Source organism: Moschus berezovskii, chromosome 6 (assembly GCF_049115385.1).
Source record: "Moschus berezovskii isolate FMDL1 chromosome 6, NW_MosBer_1.0, whole genome shotgun sequence".
NCBI classification, from domain to species: domain Eukaryota; kingdom Metazoa; phylum Chordata; class Mammalia; order Artiodactyla; family Moschidae; genus Moschus; species Moschus berezovskii.
The window spans coordinates 81,816,880-81,838,831 of NC_142465.1; the positions used below are offsets into that span (position 1 = coordinate 81,816,880).

General features: G+C 39.6%; 1 protein-coding gene across 8 annotated transcripts in view; it reads right to left on the bottom strand.

Moving 5' to 3' along the window:
• FGD4 (FYVE, RhoGEF and PH domain containing 4) overlaps positions 1-21,952 on the bottom strand; it is a 240,138-nt gene that overhangs the window by 63,284 nt on the left and 154,902 nt on the right. For all 8 annotated transcript variants that reach the window (XM_088837234.1, XM_088837228.1, XM_088837232.1 and 5 more), the window contains exons 2-3: positions 9,590-9,742; positions 4,178-4,358 (exon numbers count right to left, since the gene is read on the bottom strand). In XM_088837234.1, the coding sequence (XP_088693360.1) occupies positions 4,178-4,358; positions 9,590-9,742 (334 nt within the window). The remainder of the gene's footprint in view (positions 1-4,177; positions 4,359-9,589; positions 9,743-21,952) is intronic.

A 21,952-nucleotide genomic window follows, 5' to 3' on the forward strand; every position in this document is an offset into this window, starting at 1 on the left:
ACAGAGATCAAACTCTGAGTGAGGGCTTCCCCGAACACTTGAAGGTAAATTTGGCATCTTAATCACGGCCTACATGATTCTACATACTCTAGCCCCTACTAGTTCTGGCCTCATTAAATTCTGTTCTCTCCTCACTCACTGTGCTCTTCTCATATTAGTCAATTTGCTGTTCCCATACGCAATAAGCAAATGTGCATATCTAAGCTGCAATTCTCTCTGCCTAGGACGGTCCTCCCCAAGTCAGTAGTGTGGTTTACTCCTTCCCATCATTCACGTTTCTGCTCAGATGTCACCTCAAAGAGGCTTAAGATTAACTACCAGTATACAGAAATGCTTCCGTGGAAATACTAATATAGTACTTAAATCTAGGATTCCAGGAAGGAAAAATATAAAATTCTGGACTTCAGTCTTGAAGAGATTCTTATGACTTACTGAGGAGAAAAAAATAAAACAGACTAATACTCTGTGATGGTACAAAATGTACCCATCTTGTTCTCTGCTTTATTCCCACCTCTTAGCACAGCGCTTGGTATGTCACAGTGCTCAATAAAAAGTGGAGGACCAATAGAATAACTAACTGTGATGATGATCATAACAGTAATTCAATAATACCAACTAACATTTATTAAGTGCCAGAAACTACATTAAACCCTTTATATAGATTATCTTGTTCCATATCATAAATAATTCCAAAGTAGGGACCCCACAATACAGGCTTAGAAACCTAGACAATGTGGCCAATGTAATGTGGCTAACAAATGGTAAGAAAGTTTACTATCACAAGAAGGGAAGGAAAAATTTGGTAGGGGAAAACATCTTATAAAAGTCGGAGCTTGTCCACAGACTTAGAAAACAAACCTATGATTGCTGGGGGGAAGGGAAAGTTAGGGACTTTGGGAAGGGCATGCACACACTGATATATTTAAAATGGATAACCAACAAAGACCTATACTACAGCACATGAAACTCTGCTCAATGTTATGTACCAGCCTGGATGGGAGTAGGGTTTGGGGAGAGTGGATACATTTATATATATGGCTGAGGTACTCCGCTGTTCATGTGAAACTATCACAACATTGCTCATCCGCTATACCACAATATGAAATATTTTTGGTGTTAAAAAAAAAAAAAAAGTTGGAGGTTGCTAGTATAAGTAAATGCGATATCTTCCACCACTGATGTCTGCCTTCTAGGAGCGTATTCCTTACTCCTAATTGAAAATGCTGGTTTAAAACTAAACATTCAAAAACCTGAGATCATGGGATCCGGTCCCATCACTTCATGGTAAATAGATGTGGAAACAATGGAAACTGAGAGACTTTATTTTCTTGGGATCCAAAATCACTGCAAATGGTGACCGCAGCCATGAAATCAAAAGATGCTTGCTCCTTGGAAGAAAAGCTATGACAAACCTAGACAGTGCGTTAAAAAGCAGAGATATTACTTTGTCAACAAAAGTTCGTATAGTCAAAGCTATGGTTTTTCCAGTAGTCACGCACAGATGTGCTAGTTGGACCATAAAAAAGGCTGAGTGCAAAAGGATTGATGCTTTTCAACTGTGGTGTTGGAGACTCTTGAGAGTCCCTTGGACTGCAAGGAGATCAAACCAGTCAACCCTAAAGGAAATCAGTCCTGAATATTCATTGGAAGGACTGATGCTGAAGCTGCAATACTTTGGCCACCTGATGCGAAGAGCCGACTCATTAGAAAAGGCCCTGACACTGAGAAGGATTGAAGGCAGGAGGAGAAGGGGACAACAGAGGATGAGATGGTGGGATGGCATCACTGATTCAATGGACATGAGTTTGAACAAGCTCTGGGAGCTGGTGATGGACAGGGAAGCCTGGCGTGCTGCAGTCCATGGGGTTGCAAAGAGTCAGACACAACTGATCAACAACAAATTTCTGCAAAAGCCCTTCAAGATATGAATCAAACTGTCCTTTACCTGGACACATCAGTGTCCAGCAACACAGTGGAAAGATCCTCAGAAGACCCTCTGAACCAAACTCTGGACTTACTTAGGATTTTTGGAAAGGCCTGCTGTGAACAAGAAGCAAGAATCTCCTGTAATAAGTGACATCCAGAGGATATGCATGGGAGAGTCGGGTAGGATAAGGTGGGGAGGGAAGCCACACTACAGGTACATGAACCTCACTCAACAAGAAATAAAAACTTCCCATTCAAGTCCTATAGACACAATGCAACAGAAACCCATTCAGATATTTTTCAGGGCCTGTTCCTATGGGTAATACTTCATTAAAAACATATAATTTTTTTTGTACTGGCAGTGGATTTTTGCCACAAGTACATCCCTTCACCAGACTGGCCCAAATCCTCACATTACAGCCTACCTGCTCTTAGAACAATTTTGCTTAAAATGTTATACATTATAGCACATCTTTCCTTAGAGCCAACCTTCTAGCTTTTCTTCAAAAAAAGGCTTTGAATCTGTTAACTGTAAAAGAAAACTGATTTGGAAGAATATATTGAAAAAAATAATCGATATGGAAAAACTGCACTTTTTGTGTATGAAGAGAAATAACACTGGGTTACCAAAATAGTGAGGAGTATTGACCCATTTGGGGCTTCCCAAAGTTATACCCAAATCTGAGGATACAGGTTCTAGCATGTAATATGAATAGGGGTCGGGGCCCATCCCCCCCTTTTATTATGAAGTCACTGGACATGGACCTGGGAATCTGCAAAAATGAGGCACATCACTTTGTGCTATAGAATCAACCTGCCACAGAAAACAATCTTCTCTAGTAAAGATTACTATAATTTAAGATAGCAAAGGTATTAAAAATCCTACTTCAGAGAGTGAAATGTTGAAATTTAAATATATGACAAGTTTCCATAATTGATCAAGAGCGAAAAAATGAAGACAGGCTTCTGAACTACTTTTCTCCAGAATTTGTTACTAAATATAGTCTCACAAATGAGGGACATTGCAGTTTTGCATTTGGTCACAATTTCTAGAAGATGTTGAAAGTATTTCCAAGCTATGATTCACTACATAAATAAAAATGTGTTCGGCAAATAAAAAACTAAATCACCTAATGGATTACCATTCCCAAATATTACACTAAAATAGATGGAAATATTGGCTTCAAGGATGAAAGTGAAGTTAAATATATTTTTTAATTATATATAGACTTTTGACATATAATAAAATCCTTCTGATAAATTAAAAAAATTCTAAGTCAGTGATGGGAATTCTAAGAAAAAACAACTGAGGGTCATATAAGTAGAAAAGAAACTTACGTGAGTTTGTTTTTATCTTTAATTGAGAAATATACATTTCAGCTACTTTTTAAAAACAGAGTTAAATAATAAAAAATTACATCTAATAAATACAAACAGAGATTTAACATAAACTTTGCTACTGCCAGTATCTCTTCACTAACCTAGAACAGTATAGGAGTATGAGGAGAGGGAAAACACACTGAATGGATGCAGATCTATACTAAATAAAATGGAATAGAAAGAAAAGATGGGACAGGCCCATAGAAGTTCATTCAAGCATACGAAATGAGAAACAGACAGATACAACTTCCTGCCCTTCCAACCCAGATATCCAGTGACCAGTGGAATGACCGACCACAAGAAGCAACAACACATGGAATGACGTTACAGACACAGAGGAAGCAAGGTGTACACAGTGCACAATGTGATGAGAAGGCTGGGGCAGAGAGAACTGCACGCAAATAAATATGATAAATGACAACTCATGTAGGGAAAACTGTTGCTCAGTCACTAAGTTGCGTTCGACTCATTGCAAACTCATGGATTAGCATGCCAGGCTCCTCTGTCCCCTTCATGGATCACAGCTTTGTTATGGCAAAGGGGCTTGTATAACTCAGTGACACTATGAGCCATGCCATACAGGGCAACTCAAGACAAACAGGTCACAGTGAAGAATTCTGACGATTTACACTGGAGAAGGAAATGGCAACCCACTTCAGTATTCTTGTCTGGAGAACCCCATGGACAGTATGAAAAGACAAAAAGGGCAAGATTAGCATTTTAAAAATTCACTCTTTCTAAAGGCCAACCACGCCTAATGGAATAAAAAACTACATTTTTTTATTTTTAAATCTACATCTCTATCATACATTTTTTCAAAAATCAGCTTTAGTCTGCCCTCAGCCCTCTCCCATTTTAAGTTAGCTCTTACCTGCCTCCTTCAAAGCGACTGATGAGATCTGATATCTTACTGGGTTTTTCCTTTGAGACACAAGCAGAGGCAGGTTTAACTTCCTCCATCCTTGGTTTTGCACTAGATAAAGCTTTATGCCTAGGAGTTTGGTGTATAGTGGTCGAAGGTAAATTCTGCAGGTGCAGTGGCTTTGGAGGCACTGTAGAAAAAGGATTCATAGAATTCAGTATTTCACTGATATTTGTTCCTAAGCAAAAATTCCTAGTGTTACTGGTGCAAAAATCTTAACCATTACCAAATTTTTGTTAAGAGATCTGTAAAATTTGGGCAGAACCTTAACCAAGAGACCTTTTTCTATCTTGGACACCTGTTCTGTGTCCTGTAGAAGTCCGATATCCAAGATTCAAGAGGTTCTTTTAATTTTAAGTTATTTTAAAATATGGCTTTAGTAAACATCTATGGATCTATATACGACTAAGGCATTCCAAACTCTACTAGAGATGACATAGCAGTTTTTTATCTAAACAGAGAAAAGAAAGTACTAAATTTGAAACTAATTCCTAGAGATACATTGCCTGCTATAAAAGAGATTTTCTAATAATGAGAGTGATAAAAGATATACTAAAATCCAGAGGTACTAGGTTAGACATAAAGCCAACAAAAAAACCAACAAATGACATTAATATAATGTTGCATTATTTAGAGTGTCTTCTCAGTTAACAAAAGCACTATATCTCATTTGATCTTAGATGAATTTTTTTCCTTACAGACCTCTGAGATAGATCATTTTTTGCCTCCTATGTCTATGACGGCTTAGAGAGCTTAAGTGATTATTGGCCTGGGGTAACAAGGCTGATCAGACTTTATAACTGGTACCCAGACTCTAGCTTCTTCCATTATTAGCACTGTTTCTCATCATAAATCTGTAAAACGTGGTTAAAGAACTTAGACTGCTACATTAATAGTTGCCTAGCATTAACACACCACACGTATAATTTGCTTACTAATAAGTCTTCCACTCAATTAACAGAATATGAACAGATCATTTCCAAAATAAACATTCAGAAAATGAAGATCATGGCATCTGGTCAAATCACTTCATGGGAAATAGATGGGGAAACAGTGGAAACAGTATCAGACTTTATTTTTTGGGGCTCCAAAATCACTGCAGATGCTGACTGTAACCATGAAATTAAAAGATGCTTACTCTTTGGAAGGAAAGTTATGACCAACCTAGATAGCATATTAAAAAGCAGAGACATTACTTTGCCAACAAAGGTCCATCTAGTCAAGGCTATGGTTTTTCCAGTGGTCATGTACGGATGTGAGAGTTGGACTATGAAGAAAGCTGAGCGCCGAAGAATTGATGCTTTTGAACTGTGGTGTTGGAGAAGACTCTTGAGAGTCCCTTGGACTGCAAGGAGATCCAACCAGTCCATTCTAAAGATCAGTCCTGGGTGTTCATTGGAAGGACTGATGCTAAAGCTGAAGCTCCAATACTTTGGCCACCTCATGCGAAGAGTTGACTCACTGGAAAAGACTGTGATGCTGGGAGTGACTGGGGGCAGGAGGAGAAGGGGACGACAGAGGATGAGATGGCTGGATGGCATCACTGACTCGATGGAGGTGAGTTTGAGTGAACTCCGGGAGTTGGTGATGGACAGGGAGGCCTGGCGAGCTGTGATTCACGGGGTCGCAAAGAGTAGGACACGACTGAGCGACTGAACTGACTGACTGACAGGTTTTCTCTAACAGATGAGAAATTCTGTATCTGAGAAAACATAATATGCCATAAATGCTTAATCAGTACAAGAATTACTTCAATTTTTAAAACCAGTATAGTATCATTTTTCTCTTCAATTAACATTCTGGGTAAAATAATACATAACTATACATGTTTCCGGAGAAGGCAATGGCAAGCCATTCCAGTACTCTTGCCTAGAAAATCCCATGGATGGAGGAGCCTGGTAGGCTGCAGTCTGTGGGGTCGCTAAGGGTCGGACACGACTGAGCAACTTCACTTTCACTTTTCACTTTCACACACTGGAGAAGGAAATGGCAACCCACTCCAGTGTTCTTGCCTGGAGAGTCCCAGGGACGGGGGAGCCTAGTGGGCTTCCGTCTATGGGGTCGCACAGAGTCGGACACGACTGGAGTGACTTAGCAGCAGCATACATGTTTCAAAAAATCAAACAGAATCATCTCCATTTTTTTTTAAATCCTTTTCCTAACTTCCTGAAAACGGGTGGAGAATCATGTCTTCTAACTATATGCCCCTGTTCCTGGAGCTGGTTACCCTGGTTTTCAGTAATCTTATGTCTTTTATAAACTCAGCAAGCTGACAGTTGTCTGATGCTTACTGGCCTAGATTTCATCATTTCTGTTTCAGTAATCAATTCTTACAGAGAGGAGGAAAACATATACATAACACAATGTGCTATATGTATAACAATCTACCTCTTTCTCTGTCAACACAAACAAGAAAAAAATTCCAATGAAAAAAATTTTTCTGTGTAGAACAAATATAAAACAAAATAGTACACCAGGACAATATTCTACCTCCCCACCAAATAGTTTTAACATTAGTAATGATTTCAGTATTCCTAACTAGAATATGCAAAGGAGGAAGTTTATATTTGTTCTACACAGAAAAATTTTCCTTAAAATTTCAGTGACCCCCAGATCCTTCAATCTTCCCTACAAAGAAAAGCATTAAAGTCATTACCTTAAGAGATCTTTCTGTTCTTTGTGATTCAGTTCAGTTCAGTTGCTCAGTTGTGTCCGACTCTTTACGATTAGTAGTAATCTTTTTGTGCTTGACTACATGTTTTTCCCAGCAATAAAAAGCTCATATTTATCTTGGCCCCTTCCTTAACTCTTTGGAGCAGTCTCCAGATAATACCAGTGAGTGTTGGGGTGGGTGCCACAGGCCTGCAAAATTATCTCCAGTTGAGAATTACTGATCTAGAATAAGAGTCTTCAACTGAAGTAAAATTACATAATGGCTCTTGAAGCCTCAGCAGCAGCAGCAGCATAATTTATAAAGGATTTGCCAGGAATTGGGCATAAAGGTGTCAGTGATAATCTCTCAGTCTGAGCAGGAAGTCCCCACTGGTATCACCTTCTTTTCTCAACCAACCTCAGTCACGCAAATGTTCTTAAGGGTTTGGAGAAATTAAAAGTGGCTTCTCTTTGCTAAAGGGTGGGAAATACTATCAATCAGTCAAGTCAATGAGTAGTGATCTATTTGGCAGCTGATCTGACAATATCAAGATATAGCCTCATTTCAGGACACTGGTCTCTATATAGGGGCTTCCTAGGTGGCCCAGTGGTAAAAACTCTGCCACCAGTGCAGGAGACTCAGGAGACGCTGGGTCAATCTCTGGGTAGGGAAGACCCCCTGAAGGAGGAAATGGTAACCCATTCCAGTATTCTTGCCTGGAAAATCCCACGGACAGAGAAGCCTGGCGGGTTGCAGTCCATCGAGTCATAAGAGTTGGTTCAGATATGACTGAGTGACATAGCACAACAGTCTCTACATAGCATACATTCTAAGTTTTAAACAACGAATAGCAGAAACAAAGTAAAAGAAACATGGTGATGGAGCAAGATTCACTCAGTGAGTATTACTGAAGGCCTGCTACGCTGTGTGTGAGACACAGGGAATACAGTAGTGTAAAAAGCAGAAAAAAAACAAACATGGATGAGTTAAATAGTAGACCAGTCTGTAATGAATGAGAAAAACCAAAGAAGAGATGATTAAATGTGAGATTTAAGGGGTGACAGTGGAGCTAAAAGTTTAGCTGGGGCAGGGAGGGGGTCAGGAAAGGGCCAAACAATGAGAATATTTTGGAAAAAAGTATACTCTATGTTGTTTATTTTATATCTGGAAATACTTTGTTGTTATGCAGCTCAGAAAGAACACGGCTATAATTTATCTCAATGAACCAATAACAATGAAGTGATGCAATACATTTTTCCAAAACAGTCTATCAACAATGAAATTCTTGCTTTTCATCTGGGGAATTACATAAAATTGAATTGCATTTATTTCTTATTTTTTTTACTTTATTTGAGGTCAGCTTACACTAATGAGCAAGGTGGAATTTTGTATTGTGCAAATAAAATTGCTTTAATCATGATAAGAAAAATTTCTATTTTCATATTCACAATGTTATAAAGGAATATGGTCAAAGACTGAGGTTATAAACTCATCAATGAGTTTTTCACTTGAATTTCCAATTATCTGACCTTGTTTGACAGCCCGTATCTCATACCATTACCAATATAACTAGTGAAACTCAAACTGAAGTCGCTCAGTCGTGTTCGACTCTTTGTGACCCCGTGGACTGTAGCCTACCAGGCTCCTCCATCCATGGGATTCTCCAGCAAGAATACTGGAGTGGGTTACCATTTCCTTCTCCAGGGGATCTTCCCGACCCAGGGACTGAACCCGGGTCTCCTGCATTGGAAGCAGACGCTTAACCTCAGCCACCAGGGAAGGCAAGCACAATAAGAAAAATAGCCTGTGATTGGGAAGACTCCATTCTAACCTCCCTTTAAAGATCTCTTTCAGAAAAATTTAAAACATAAGAACAAGAAAAGAGACCAAAGAAAATATAAATAATCCAAACAGAAATTGATTTTTTCAAAGTATAGTGATTCTGAAAATGCCTAGTGTTGTTTCCTGATTAAATGTTCAGCATTTGATGTAAATAAAAATATGTTTGAAACAAACTACACGTTAAGCCAATGCAGCATACTTTTGTTTTATACTTCAAAGACCTTGCTCTCAATCATCAAATCAAAATTATAATTTTGTGTTTCTTAAAGTTAATTACCATTTACTAGAAATTTACTTGTAAAATGAAATGGTTACTGAGCAAAGCATTTAGAGATTTTCATCACTAAAAATTTTCCCCTTGTTGGATGCTCAATTCCTAGATGAAGGGACTCAGTTTTTGTGGATGACTTTACCAAGAAACCTGAAAAGCCCCACTTCCTTAATACTGTAAAATCACATTCTAGCTAAGTATATTAAAGCACTGGTTTAGAATGATCTGTTTCACAGACCCTCTCACATTTATAAAGTCATGACAACTTTGACAGTACTTCTAAGTACATATTAATTTGTTACATATTTATTACACAAATGGTAAGTTAGGCTCATAGTCTGTCAAGCATAGTGCATGAAGAGATCACATTTCCATTAAGGGGACATATAAACAGTTAATGAAAAGAGCCATAATAGGGAAATATAGAAGGTATTATCAGAGTAGAAACCCTGCCTGACTTTTCTCCTGAAAAGACAAATGCACCCAATTCCTCAATTTATAGCTTAAAACTCTTTCTGAGTGATCATCATTCCTTTGTGTTACTTTCTTCAATGAACAAAGCACCCAACTTGATCAAAAAACCCCAACAGCATACCTTGTGGCTTTGGACTTGCAGCTAAGTGTTTTGCTGGCGTTTTCCCATTTATTCCCTGAGCCTCTTCATCAGATGCATTCTGATCAATCAGTGCGGTTGTGCTGCTTTTCAAGCAAGGTGGAACTATAGCGATCTTTGGACAGATACTGCTGCCTGGGAAAGATCAAAAAGAAAAGACAGGTAAACAATGATGTGGAGCTTAACTCTGTCTTATGATTTGATTTCTTCTGACCCCATAAAACAAAAACAGTCACAGTTACAAGACTAAGCACTGAAATACTTTTCCCATGTGTGCTGGCCTTGACAGAGTTTTCCTGAGAAAGATCTCTTTCCATGTGCTTGAGAAACCTTGTAACATCTGCTGACAAGAGATTGCTGACTTCTACTACAACACACACACACACACACACACACACACACACACTCACTCTTTCTCTCTCCCATCCCTTTCCTTGCAGGGACACAGACATGACAGAATGTAGCTGCTATGATGCAGGTGAAGGAGAAGACCAAAGGGCCCAGCACGAATCTGCTAAAATAGTTCCTTTCCAAGATCCATTCAGTTGCCAGTCATCAAGTGGCTCAAAAGAACAAAGCAGGAAGGCACGAACATGACAGTTGAAGACTCTAGAAGAATGGCTTGATTACAAATGAAGAAAAACATACACACACACCACGTCCCTCTTCTTACTAACTTACTCAGACTCCAAATCAATGTTATCAATGCCCATGTTTTCAAAAAATGATGAGATTATGTAGGTAATGCTCATATTTAGTTATAACTCAAAATCTTTAAAACACTGCAATGCTTTAAAATACTGAAATACATCATGAGACAGAGAACAGATCAATTCTCAGTTCAATTTCTGATAAATACTGAATTTCAGAGACTTTTAAAGAAATCATATGTCAGTGTTTTTATATACATATTAAATTTTCCCTCCTTCCGGCTGGCACAGTGGTATTAACAGACTGAACCTGTTTAGGAGAAAATAAAAGTATGTATGCCATTTAAGAAACTAAGAAATCTAAGAAAGTTTATTTTCATAGAATCCAAATATCTAAAATTATATCTATTAAAGATAAAAGGCCTTAATTATTACTCAACACAAGAAAAACTAATAAAACCCAACAACTTTCTACTGAGTAAAAAAAATTCCCTTTTACTTCAACTGATTATTGAGTAATACTGACTAAAAACTATAATAATGCTTTATTTTCCGGGTACACCTTAAAATGTATCTAGGTAAAACAAGTTTTAGAAGATTTAATAGTTACAAGTATTGTCTGAGAAGTTATTAGAGACCAAATGCTAAAACACATTAAATGAGTTTCATCAGACACCCTTCTGTTAAAATCGACTGCCATCTAAATAAAGCATTGTTTAGCCAAACATAACAAAGGCCATGAATGAAAGGTTTAAGGAACATTATGTGACAGCATATTGGTAAAATTATAAACAAAGAAATAAAAGCTAAGTCTTCAAATGTATGACCTTATCTACCTTCTTAGAAAAGCCAATTTAGTAGTCAAAGTATATCTGGAAAAACCCACAGTGTACCATCCAGCCACTTAGTCTTTTAGGGGCATTAGAATTTTTTTTCCACAAATATCCCAAGAATGGCTTAGTATCTGAAAGACTACATGCTGGGGTCTAGTGAAGGATGGCCTTGGGGCAGAAACAGTGAAAACCCACAACCCAACTACAAATCAGAGGCAGAAACTATAACCTAACAGTAAAATGAGACACTGTGAAAGCAAGAATACAGCTTTAGAGATGATTTATGGCAACAGAACAGTAAAAGGGGGCCAGCTGGAGGGGGTAAATGAGAAAACAAATTAAACTGAATCTTGAAAAAATAGACACCACTGCTACGTATTAAAAGATGAAGCTACTTTAATAACTAACCTATTTAGAAACAAAACATGTCTTGAATAAATAATATTTAACTGAAAACTAGGCACTTAAAATTTCTGGATAGCAAACTTGTATGATCTGATGGGTTTACAAGATCCCATTTATTCATCTCAGATGAATATGATGAAATGCCTGCAGTAAGAGATCAACTATACATCTATTTTCTTTTAAATCCATTCAAGTCATGATTACAAATCTTTGCCAGTGACAATAAATCCACAGCCAGAAACTTCATTACAGATCATTATTTAAAGCCCATCTCAGACTTCAACCATTATCACAAGGTATGAAAATACAGTGAAAGATGCAGAACACACATACTTAAAAGGTGTGGTTTTTTTTTGAAAAGCAAAGACAAATATGCAACAGAGACCATGCAAATTTCAAAATCTTTACTATTATTTATTTTCTGGTCCTTTACAGAAAAAGTTGCTTGACCATGGTCAAGAACACATCATGGTAAAGGAAGTTTGACTAAAATTAAGCAGCACCATTTCATTAAATACTTTATCTTTTAACATCTTGGATATTAGCAACACAGAGGAATATTTCTTTTTGCTTGTTTATGACTGACTCAGCCTACTCACATTTGGAGACAGTCCTTATTTGGGTACCAGTTGCATAACAGGGACTTGAAACCAAAATTGTAACCAGATGGTCTACCCATCCAAGAGCTTTTATTATTAACAATAGAGGCTTTCAGATTCCAATTAACCAAGAACCAGGATGGGTGATTAAACAGGTATCTTGGACACAGATACAACATTATGTTAGCATGGGGAGTGGGGTCCTAACCATTTTGCATTCCTCTGTCTCATGCTTGCTGGGTCATACTTCCTGTAAGAAATGTCTAGACATATGTAACTGCAAGGTATCATCAGATAATCTCAGTTAATCCAGCCTCATCTGTGACTGCATAAACCTCCCTGTTCTAACTGGAAAGGTGCCCACTGTGGCTTAATTTTATTTATTGTCTTCTGCATGATACTTGTGAGTGGCAGATAATCTCTTTGACTGGTTAGGGTGACTTTGTCTCCTATTCGTAAAATTTTGTGCTGGGTTGTTATATTTTGCCAACTTACTGTTGAATGGATTTTCCACAAATTAAGGTTGGATTTACTTCAAAGCAAAGTCCACTCACTTCCTGATTCTTCAGGCATAATCTCTTGTCATTGGATCCATGACCTCAGATCACTCTTTATGGCCTTATTATAGCCTTGTCTATACTGCCTCACACAATCAAAACATCTCTTCCAACTGTGCCAATTCTCTAGCCTAGAAGATCTTCATGGACTGACCACCTCTCAGGACAAGAGGATCTCTTAACTTACAAGCACACAGTAAGTTTCTAAGGAAGACAATCTTCCTAGGATTATATTGCCCAGAAGGAAAGAGATACTTAAAAACAAAAATCACAAACAAACAAAAAACCCTTTATTTTGAAAAAACCTCAGATTTACAGACGGAGAAGATGATGGCACCCCACTCCAGTACTCTCGCCTGGAAAATCCCATGGACGGAGGAGCCTGGTAGGCTGCAGTCCATGGGGTCGTGAAGAGTCAGACACGACTGAGAGACTTCACTTTCACTTTTCACTTTCACGCATTGGAGAAGGAAATGGCAACCCACTCCAGTGTTCATGCCTGGAGAATCCCAGGGACGGGGGAGCCTGGTGGGCTGCTGTCTATGGGGTCACACTGAGTCAGACAGGACTGAAGCGACTTAGCAGCAGCAGCAGACTTACAGAAGAGCTGCACTCAGGCTCTTAGGTTAGCATCTTATATAATTATGGTACTGCTGCTGCTGCTAAGTCACTTCAGTCGTGTCCGACTCTGTGTGACCCCATAGACGGAAGCCCACCAGGCTCCCCCGTCCCTGGGATTCTCCAGGCAAGAACACTGGAGTGGGTTGCCATTTCCTTCTCCAACGTGTGAAAGTGAAGTCGCTCAGTCGTGTCCGACCTTTAGCGACCCCACGGACTGCAGCCTACCAGGCTCCTCCATCCATGGGATTTTCTAGGCAAGAGTACTGGAGTGGCTTGCCATTGCCTTCTCCGAATTATGGTACTAAGAATTGAATATTGGTACAATACTAAACCACAGATTTCATTGAGATTTCACCATTTTTCCACTAACAGTCTTTTTCTGTCACAGCATCCAAACCAAGATATCATGTTGCATTTAGTTCTCCAATCTGTGAGAGTTACTCAATCTTTGCTTGTCTTTCATTTCCTTGGCACTTTTGAAGAGTGCTGCTAGTAGGTATTTTGCAGAGTGGCCCTCAAATTCTTTTCTCATGATTAGACTGGGTTTTCAGGTTTGGGGAAAGAACATTCTAGCGGTGATTTACCCATCTCACGACATTACATCACTGCATGATATTAGCATGATTAGCACGTGTGGTGCTAAATTTGGTCACTGTGTAAGGTAGTTCAAGGTAGGAGATAGATGGGTTTCAGGTTGGACATTTACAATCAGTCAGCCTCCTCTTCGCTTTTCCTGAGATAAGAGATAGGTGGGTTGCAGTTGAGGAATTTACAACCAGCCCCCCATTTGCTCTTGGAAATGGAAGTAACAACAGAAACTGGGTAAATAGCTAGTCTTGTCTCTTGTTAATACCTTAAGGCAATAATCATGGCAAGGACAAAGAGAGGTAAAGATCCTTCTGAGTAAAAGATAAAAGAGACACTATATACGCTCAGAAAGGCTCCTGAAAGTCAAAAGTCAAAGGATGATTCCAGGCCATAATGAGTCTTGCTTCTCCCAGAAGCCTTCACTTCAAGATCCGTCTTGACTGCGTGTGCACCCGAGGGCAGGGTCCCAGGTAGGTCAGGTGTGGAAAAAGAAATCAGATAACTGGTCTGAAGGAACACTAAGGTCAGTTAGTCTTAAGACAGACCCGGAAGAACTGATTCATATAAATGACTTAACACCACTCTTTATAGTGCTCCTCCTCACTAGGGGGGGGGATGCCCACAACCTTCTTCTCCAGTAGGGAATCTCTGCCTTGCTTCTATTGCAACTAAACAAACTGTTTCTCTATGTGCTCTCCCACTTGTTGTTCTGCTATATCTTTAATAATAAACTTTGTATCTGGTATTTACAGTTTCTGCCTCTGTGATAAACGCATTTTTCACTGGGGACAAAGATCCAGGGAAAATTAGCTTCCAGCCCTCGCTGATTTGGTGGCTAGGATTCGAGTTTTCATCCAGGGTACCCAGGTTCAATTCCTGGGCAGGAAATTAAGATTTGACTTCATGCCACTGAACGATGCTGCCTTGCTGAGATCAGTATCTACTAAGTTTATCCACAGGAAAATGTTCTATCTATTATAAAACATTTTTCAACAGTCTTCTCCTATCATCCCTTCAAGACTCTCCACTTGTCTCACAGATTCTGGGTATGGGTCATACCTCCCATGTGCTGTTTAAAATGCCTAGACTAAGACATCAATTGCACTTAAAAAAAAAAACAGTCATTAAGGTTATAAAACTCATGGCTTACAACTCATTTGCTAAGGGTAACAAATCTATAGCAAGTAAATTTATTTCAGAAAACTACGTTAGTTTCCCAAACTTAAAGAACTCAATAACAAAATCCATACCCACGCCCACCCTACCTTGCCAAATAATTAGCAAATCACAAAAGAGAAGGATTTTCTTCTTCTTGGAGAAGAAAATACATGGACAGTTTTAAGAAATTTCCTTGGACCTAGAAAATCGAAACCTAGGAATCCAATCTACAGAAAAAATCTTGTGTGTGTAAAAGCATATGTACATGGATAATCAATGAAACATTATGCAACATACACAGCTGTGAAAAACAAAAATAAGACTGGGAAAATCTTCAAGGTATTATAAAATAAAAGATCAAAAAAATAGAAAAGTATGTATAATATAATCCAATTTTTTAAAAAATACGATATACACAAACATGTATAAATGTACTGAAAAGAATGGAAGGTAACATGACAAAGGGACAGGGGTAGGGTGAGAGAACAATCAAGAACTTCTATGTTTTGCTGTCCATAGAGCAATATCATTAAAATCATTTATAACAAAAATATACCTCTATAAAAAAGAAAATCTATGAAAGTTGCCAAGTAAATGTACTACAAATTATTTTTAAAAGAATACCCTTTATATGTCATAGCTCAGTTGGAAAAGAATCCTCTTGCAATGCAGGAGACTCCAGTTCAATTCTTGGTTCAGGAAGATCCACTGGACAAGAGATAGGCTACCCACTCCAGTATGCTTGGGCTTTCCTTGTGGCTCAGCTGGTAAAGAATCCGCCTGCAATGTGGGAGACCTGGGTTCGATCCCTGGGTTGGGAAGATCCCCTGGAGAAGGGAAAGGCACCCACTCTAGTATTCTGGCCTGGAGAATTCCATGACTGTAAAGCCTCCTATCTGGTCTTTAGTCCCCTTAGCAATAACCTCATTGCCTAGTATTACCCCTGTGCTCACTACAATCTAGTCATACTGGTGCCCTGCTATTCCTCCAAAAGGAAACTCATGCTTTAAGGGAATTGGGCTAGCTGTTTTCTGCTGTAATGCTCTTCCCCCAGAGAACTGCTTCCTCTTCACATCTTGGCTCAAATTGCATCTTGTCAACATGGGCTAACCTGACAACTCTTATCTAGTATAACTGGTACTCAAAGTTATAGCAGTTACACTTAACTGTTATAATATATAGTTATCATCAGTTCAGTTCAGTTGCTCAGTCATGTCCGACTGTTTGCGACCCAATGGACTGCAGCATGACAAGCTTCCCTGTCCATCACCAACTCCTGGAGCTTACGCAAACTCATATCCATTGAGTCGGTGATGCATCCAACCATCTTATCCTCTGTTGTCCCCTTCTCCTCCTGACTTCAATCTTTCCCAGCATCAGGTTTTTTTCCAATGAGTCAGTTTTTCACATAAGGTGGCCAAAGCAGTGGAGTTTCAGCTTCAGCATCAGTCCTTCCAATGAATATTCAGGACTGATTCCTTTAAAATGGACTGGTTGGATCTCCGTGCAGGCCAAGGGACCCTCAAGAGTCATATGTGAAATGAATCACTAGTTCAGGGTCAATGCATGTTATAGGATGCTCGGGGCTGGCATGCGGGGATGACCCAGAGGGAGGATAAAGGGAGGAGGGAGGTGGGAGGGGGGTTCAGGAGGGGGAACTTATGTAAACCCGGGGCGAATTCATGTCAATGTATGGCAAAACCAACCAATATAATATTGTAAAATAATTTGCCTCCAATAAAAAATAATTACAAAAAAAAAAAAAAGAGTCTTCTCCAACATCACAGTTCAAAAGCATCAATTCTTCAGTGCTCAGCTTTCTTTATACTCCAACTCTCACATCTGTACATGACCACTGGAAAAGCCTTGACTACACAGACTTTTGTTGGGAAAGTAATGTTTCTGCTTTTTAATATGCTGTCTGCTGCTAAGTCACTTCAGTCATGTCCGACTCTGTGAGACCGCAGAGATGGCAGCCCACCAGGCTCCGCTGTCCCTGGGATTCTTCAGGCAAGAACACTGGAGTGGGTTGCCATTTCCTTCTCCAAATATGCTGTCTAGGTTGGTTATAATTTTCTTCTAAGGAGCAAGCATCTTTTAATTTCATGGCTGCAGTCACCATCTGCAGTGATTTTGGAGCCCCCAGAATAAAGTCTGTCACTGTTTCCCCATCTATTTGCCACGAAGTGATGGGACTAGATGCCATGATCTTAGTTTTCTGAATATTGAGCTTTAAGTCAACCTTTTCACTCTCCTCTTTCACTTTCACCAAGAGGCTCTTTAGTTCTTCTTTGCTTTCTGCATAAGGGTGGTGTCATCTGCATATCTGATGTTATTGATATTTCTCCTGGCAATCTAGATTCCAGTTTGTGCTTCATCCAGGCCAGCATTTTGCATGATATTCTCTGCATTTAAGTTTAATAAGCAGGGTGACAATATACAGCCTTGACGTACTCCCTTACCTATTTGGAACCAGTCTGTTGTTCCATGTCCAGTCCTAACTGTTGCTTCTTGACCTGCATACAGATTTCTCAGGAGGCAGGTAAGGGGGTCTGGTATTCCCATATCTCGAAGAATTTTCTGGGGTTTGTTGTGATGTACATAGTCAAAGGCTTTGGTGTAGTCAATAAAGCAGAAATAGATGTTTTTCTGGAATTCTCTTGCTTTTTCTATGATCTAAACAAAGTATGTTAACAATTTGATCTCTGGTTCCTCTGCCTTTTCTAAATCCGACTTGAACATCTGGAAGTTCTCTGTTCATGCACTGTTGAAGCCTGGTGTGGAGAATTTTGAGCATTACTTTGCTAGTGTGTCAGATGAGTGAAACTGTATACCAGTTTGAGCATTCTTTGGCATTGCCTTTCTTTGGGACTGGAATGAAAACTGACCTTTTCCAGTCCTGTGGCCACTGCTAAGTTTTCCAAATTTGCTGGCATATTGAGTACAGCACTTTCACAGCATCATCTCATTGTCTTTCTCTATCTTTTTGCTATGATCACTGAGGAAGGCTTTCTTATCTCTCCGTGCTATTCTTTGGAAATCTGCGTTGAAATAGGTATATCTTTCCTTCTCTCCTCTGCTTTTTGCTTCTCTTCTTTTCACAGCTATTTGTAAGGCCTCCTCAGGCCATTATACATTGTTGCATTTCTTTTTCTTGGGGATGGTCTTACTCACTGCCTCCTGTACAATGTCAGAAACCTCCATCCATAGCTCTTCAGGTACTCTGTCTATCAGATCTAACCCCTTGAATCTGTTTGTCACTTCCACTGTAAAATTGCAAGGGATTTGATTTAGGTGATACCTGAATGGTCTAGTGGTTTTCCCTACTTTCTTCAATTTAAGTCTGAATTTGGTAATAAGGAGTTCATGATCTGAGCCACAGTCAGCTCCTGGTCTTGTTTTTACTGACTGTATACAGCTTCTCCATCTTTGGCCGCAAAGAATATAATCATTCTGATTTCAGTATTGACCATCTGGTGACGTCCATGTGTAGAGTCTTCTCTTGTGTTGTTGGAAGAGGGTGTTTGCTATGACCAGGGCGTTCTCTTGACAAAACTCTGTTAGCCTTTGCTCTGCTTCATTTTGTGCTCCAAGGCCAAATTTGCCTGTTACACCAGGTATCTCCTGACTTCCTACTTTTGCATTCCAGTCCCCTATAATGAAAAGGACTTCTGTTTTTGGTGTTAGTTCTAGAACGTCTTGTAGGTCTTCATAGAACTGCTCAACTTCAGTTTCTTTGGCACTAGTGGTTGGAGCATAGACTTGAGTTACTGTGATATTGAATGGTTTACCATTCAATATATAGTTATGCTGCTGCTGCTAAGTCGCTTCAGTCGTGTCCGACCCCGTGCAACGCCATAGATGGCAGCCAACCAGGCTCCGCCGTCCCTGGGATTCTCCAGGCAAGAACACTGGAGTGGGTTGCCATTTCCTTCTCCAATGTGTGAAACTGAAAAGTGAAAGTGAAGTCGCTCAGTCATGTCCAACTAGTAGCGACCCCATGGACTGCAGCCCACCAGTTAACTATAACTATAGTTAACTGGTATATATATTATATAATATATATATATATATAGTGAGCTGCTCTCTCTCTATATATATAATATATATAGTTAACTGCTATGATATAGTTTGCTTTATACATTGTACCACCTCCCATAGTACTGATCACCTTCTAACAAAATGCATTATTTATTTCGTTGATTGTCTCTCTCCCCTGGTTAGAATGTAAGTCCTGGGAACACCTCATGAACATCACCGGCCAAATTAAGTAGATGTTCAGTAACTAACTGTTGAAGGAATAAATTCTAGACACTTAGGCAAGTTTCTCTTCATCTGCTTACATTTTCATTTTCTGTTTCATGAGAAGTGTTTTCTACACTTCATTCCAACAATAAGGAAAGATGGAGCGGCTTGAGAACTCAATCTATACAAAATTTCAAACATTTACATTCTGAGGTAAAATTTAAACATTCCAAGTTATTTGAATACAAATTCCTAATATTTAGCAGGGGAAAATACCCAATTCATCTTCCTCAATCCAGGAGATTTCTAAACATCTGGAACTGTGGAACTATCCAGATGTTTGTCTTGATTAAAAAAAAAATGTAGCAGCAAAAAGTCCCAGCAATGGACTGAAATATTTTATGTAGTTTTATTTACATTTATTAGACCAACTAAAATGTACTACAGCTGCCAGTGTTTCAGAATCAGCATCTGATACTACCTAAAAATATAGAATAGTATCAAGTTAAACTGTTAGGAAAAGTAGATTGCTTCAGATCTTTGAAGTTCAAAAGAAATATGAACTTAAGCTTTGAAGGTAGGTTAACTGTTCAGTTCAGCTCAGTTCAGCTCTGCCACTCAGTCGTGTCCGACTCTTTGCGACCCCATGAATTACAGCACGCCAGGCCTCCCTGTCCATCACCAACTCCTGGAGTTCACTCAAACTCAAGTCCATCGAGTCGGTGATGCCATCCAGCCATCTCATTCTCTGTCGTCCCCTTCTCCTCCTGCCCCCACAAACTCATGTCCATCGAGTCGGTGATGCCATCCAGCCATCTCATTCTCTGTTGTCCCCTTCTCCTCCTGCCCCCAATCCCTCCCAGCATCAGAGTCTTTTCCAGTGAGTCAACTCGTCGCATGAGGTGGCCAAAGTATTGGAGTTTCAGCTTTAGCATCAGTCCTTCCAATGAACACCCAGGATTGATCTCCTTTAGAATCGACTGGTTGGATCTCCTTGCAGTCCAAGGGACTCTCAAGAGTCTTCTCCAACACCACAGTTCAAAACCATCAATTCTGCAGCGGTCAGCTTTCTTCACAGTCCAACTCTCACATCCATACATGACCACGGGAAACATCATAGCCTTGACTAGACGGACCTTGGTTGGCAAAGTAATGTCTCTGCTTTTTAATATGCTATCTAGGTTGGTCATAACTTTCCTTCCAAGGAGCAAGCATCTTTTAATTTTATGGCTGCAATCAGCATCTGCAGTGATTTTGGAGCCCCAAAAAATAAAGTCTGACACTGTTTCCACTGTTTCCCCATCTATTTCCCATGAAGTGATGGGACCAGATGCCATGACTTCATTTTCTGAATGCTGAGCTTCAAGTCAACCTTTTCACTCTCCTCTTTCACTTTCATCAAGAGGCTTTTTAGTTCCTCTTCATTTTCTGCCATAAGGGTGGTGTCATCTGCATATCTGAGGTTACTGATATTTCTCCAGGCAATCTTGATTCCAGCTTGTGCTTCTTCCAGCCCAGCATTCCTCATGATGTACTCTGCATATAAGTTAAATAAGCAGGGTGACAAGATACAACCTTGATGTACTCCTTTTCCTATTTGGAACCAGTCTGTTGTTCCATGTCCAGTTCTAACTGCTGCTTCCTGACCTGCATACAGGTTTCTCAAGAGGCAGGTCAGGTGGTCTGGTATTCCCATCTCTTTCAGAATTTTCCACAGTTTATTGTGATCCACACAGTCAAAGGCTTTGGCATAGTCATAGTCTGCTTTAGCAGAAATAGATGTTTTTCTGGAACTCTCTTGCTTTCTCCATGATCCAGCGGATGTTTGCAATTTGATCTCTGGTGCCTCTGCCGTTTCTAAAACCTTCTTGAACATCTGGGAGTTCACGGTTCACATATTGCTAAAGCCTGGCTTGGAGGATTTTGAGCATGACTTTACTAGCGTGTGAGATGAGTGCAATTGTGTGGTAGTTTGAGCATTCTTTGGCATTGCCTTTCTTTGGGACTGGAATAAAGACTGACCTTTTCCAGTCCTGTGGCCACTGCAGGTATTCCTTATTTTTAAAGGTTCCATTGTGTGGGTAAATTAAGAAGATGGCACCAGTCAAGCTCTCTCAACCCATGCTCTCAGCCCCTCTCACCCCATAATCTGTAAGCAATGACTTTGCACAGTTAGGTATGGCTCAGATCACTTACAGAACTGCATATGTGTCATGAGGTACTCGCTTGGTTACAGGCTACTTTTTGTGGTACGCCTATAAGAACTTCACCGTGGAAACCCTGGCTGCTGCTGCATCAGTCTACACTGGAGTGACATCATGGTTACATCATATGAGGTTATGTTATGGCTACTTATGGTTATGTTAAGGCTGCTGCTACAGATGCTGCATCAGCCAGAAGAGAGGCTGTGTTATGGCTGCCATGCCAGCCAGGAGAGAATATTCACATCTGTAGTCCCTACGGCTCCTCAAGTCTCCTTCCAGCCTCTTACCTCGAGCCTTGCCTACCCTGGATTCAGCAGTGTGGACAGTGTGAACAGCAAGATATCTGGTGTAACAAATAGGATCAGCAATACACTCTGCTTTATGCTACAAATAAAATATGTATAAAGATAATTGTTATACTGTATCTAAGGCAAATCCAACAACATATGTAATGAGATAAAATAAATGCAGCCTCTGAAAACACA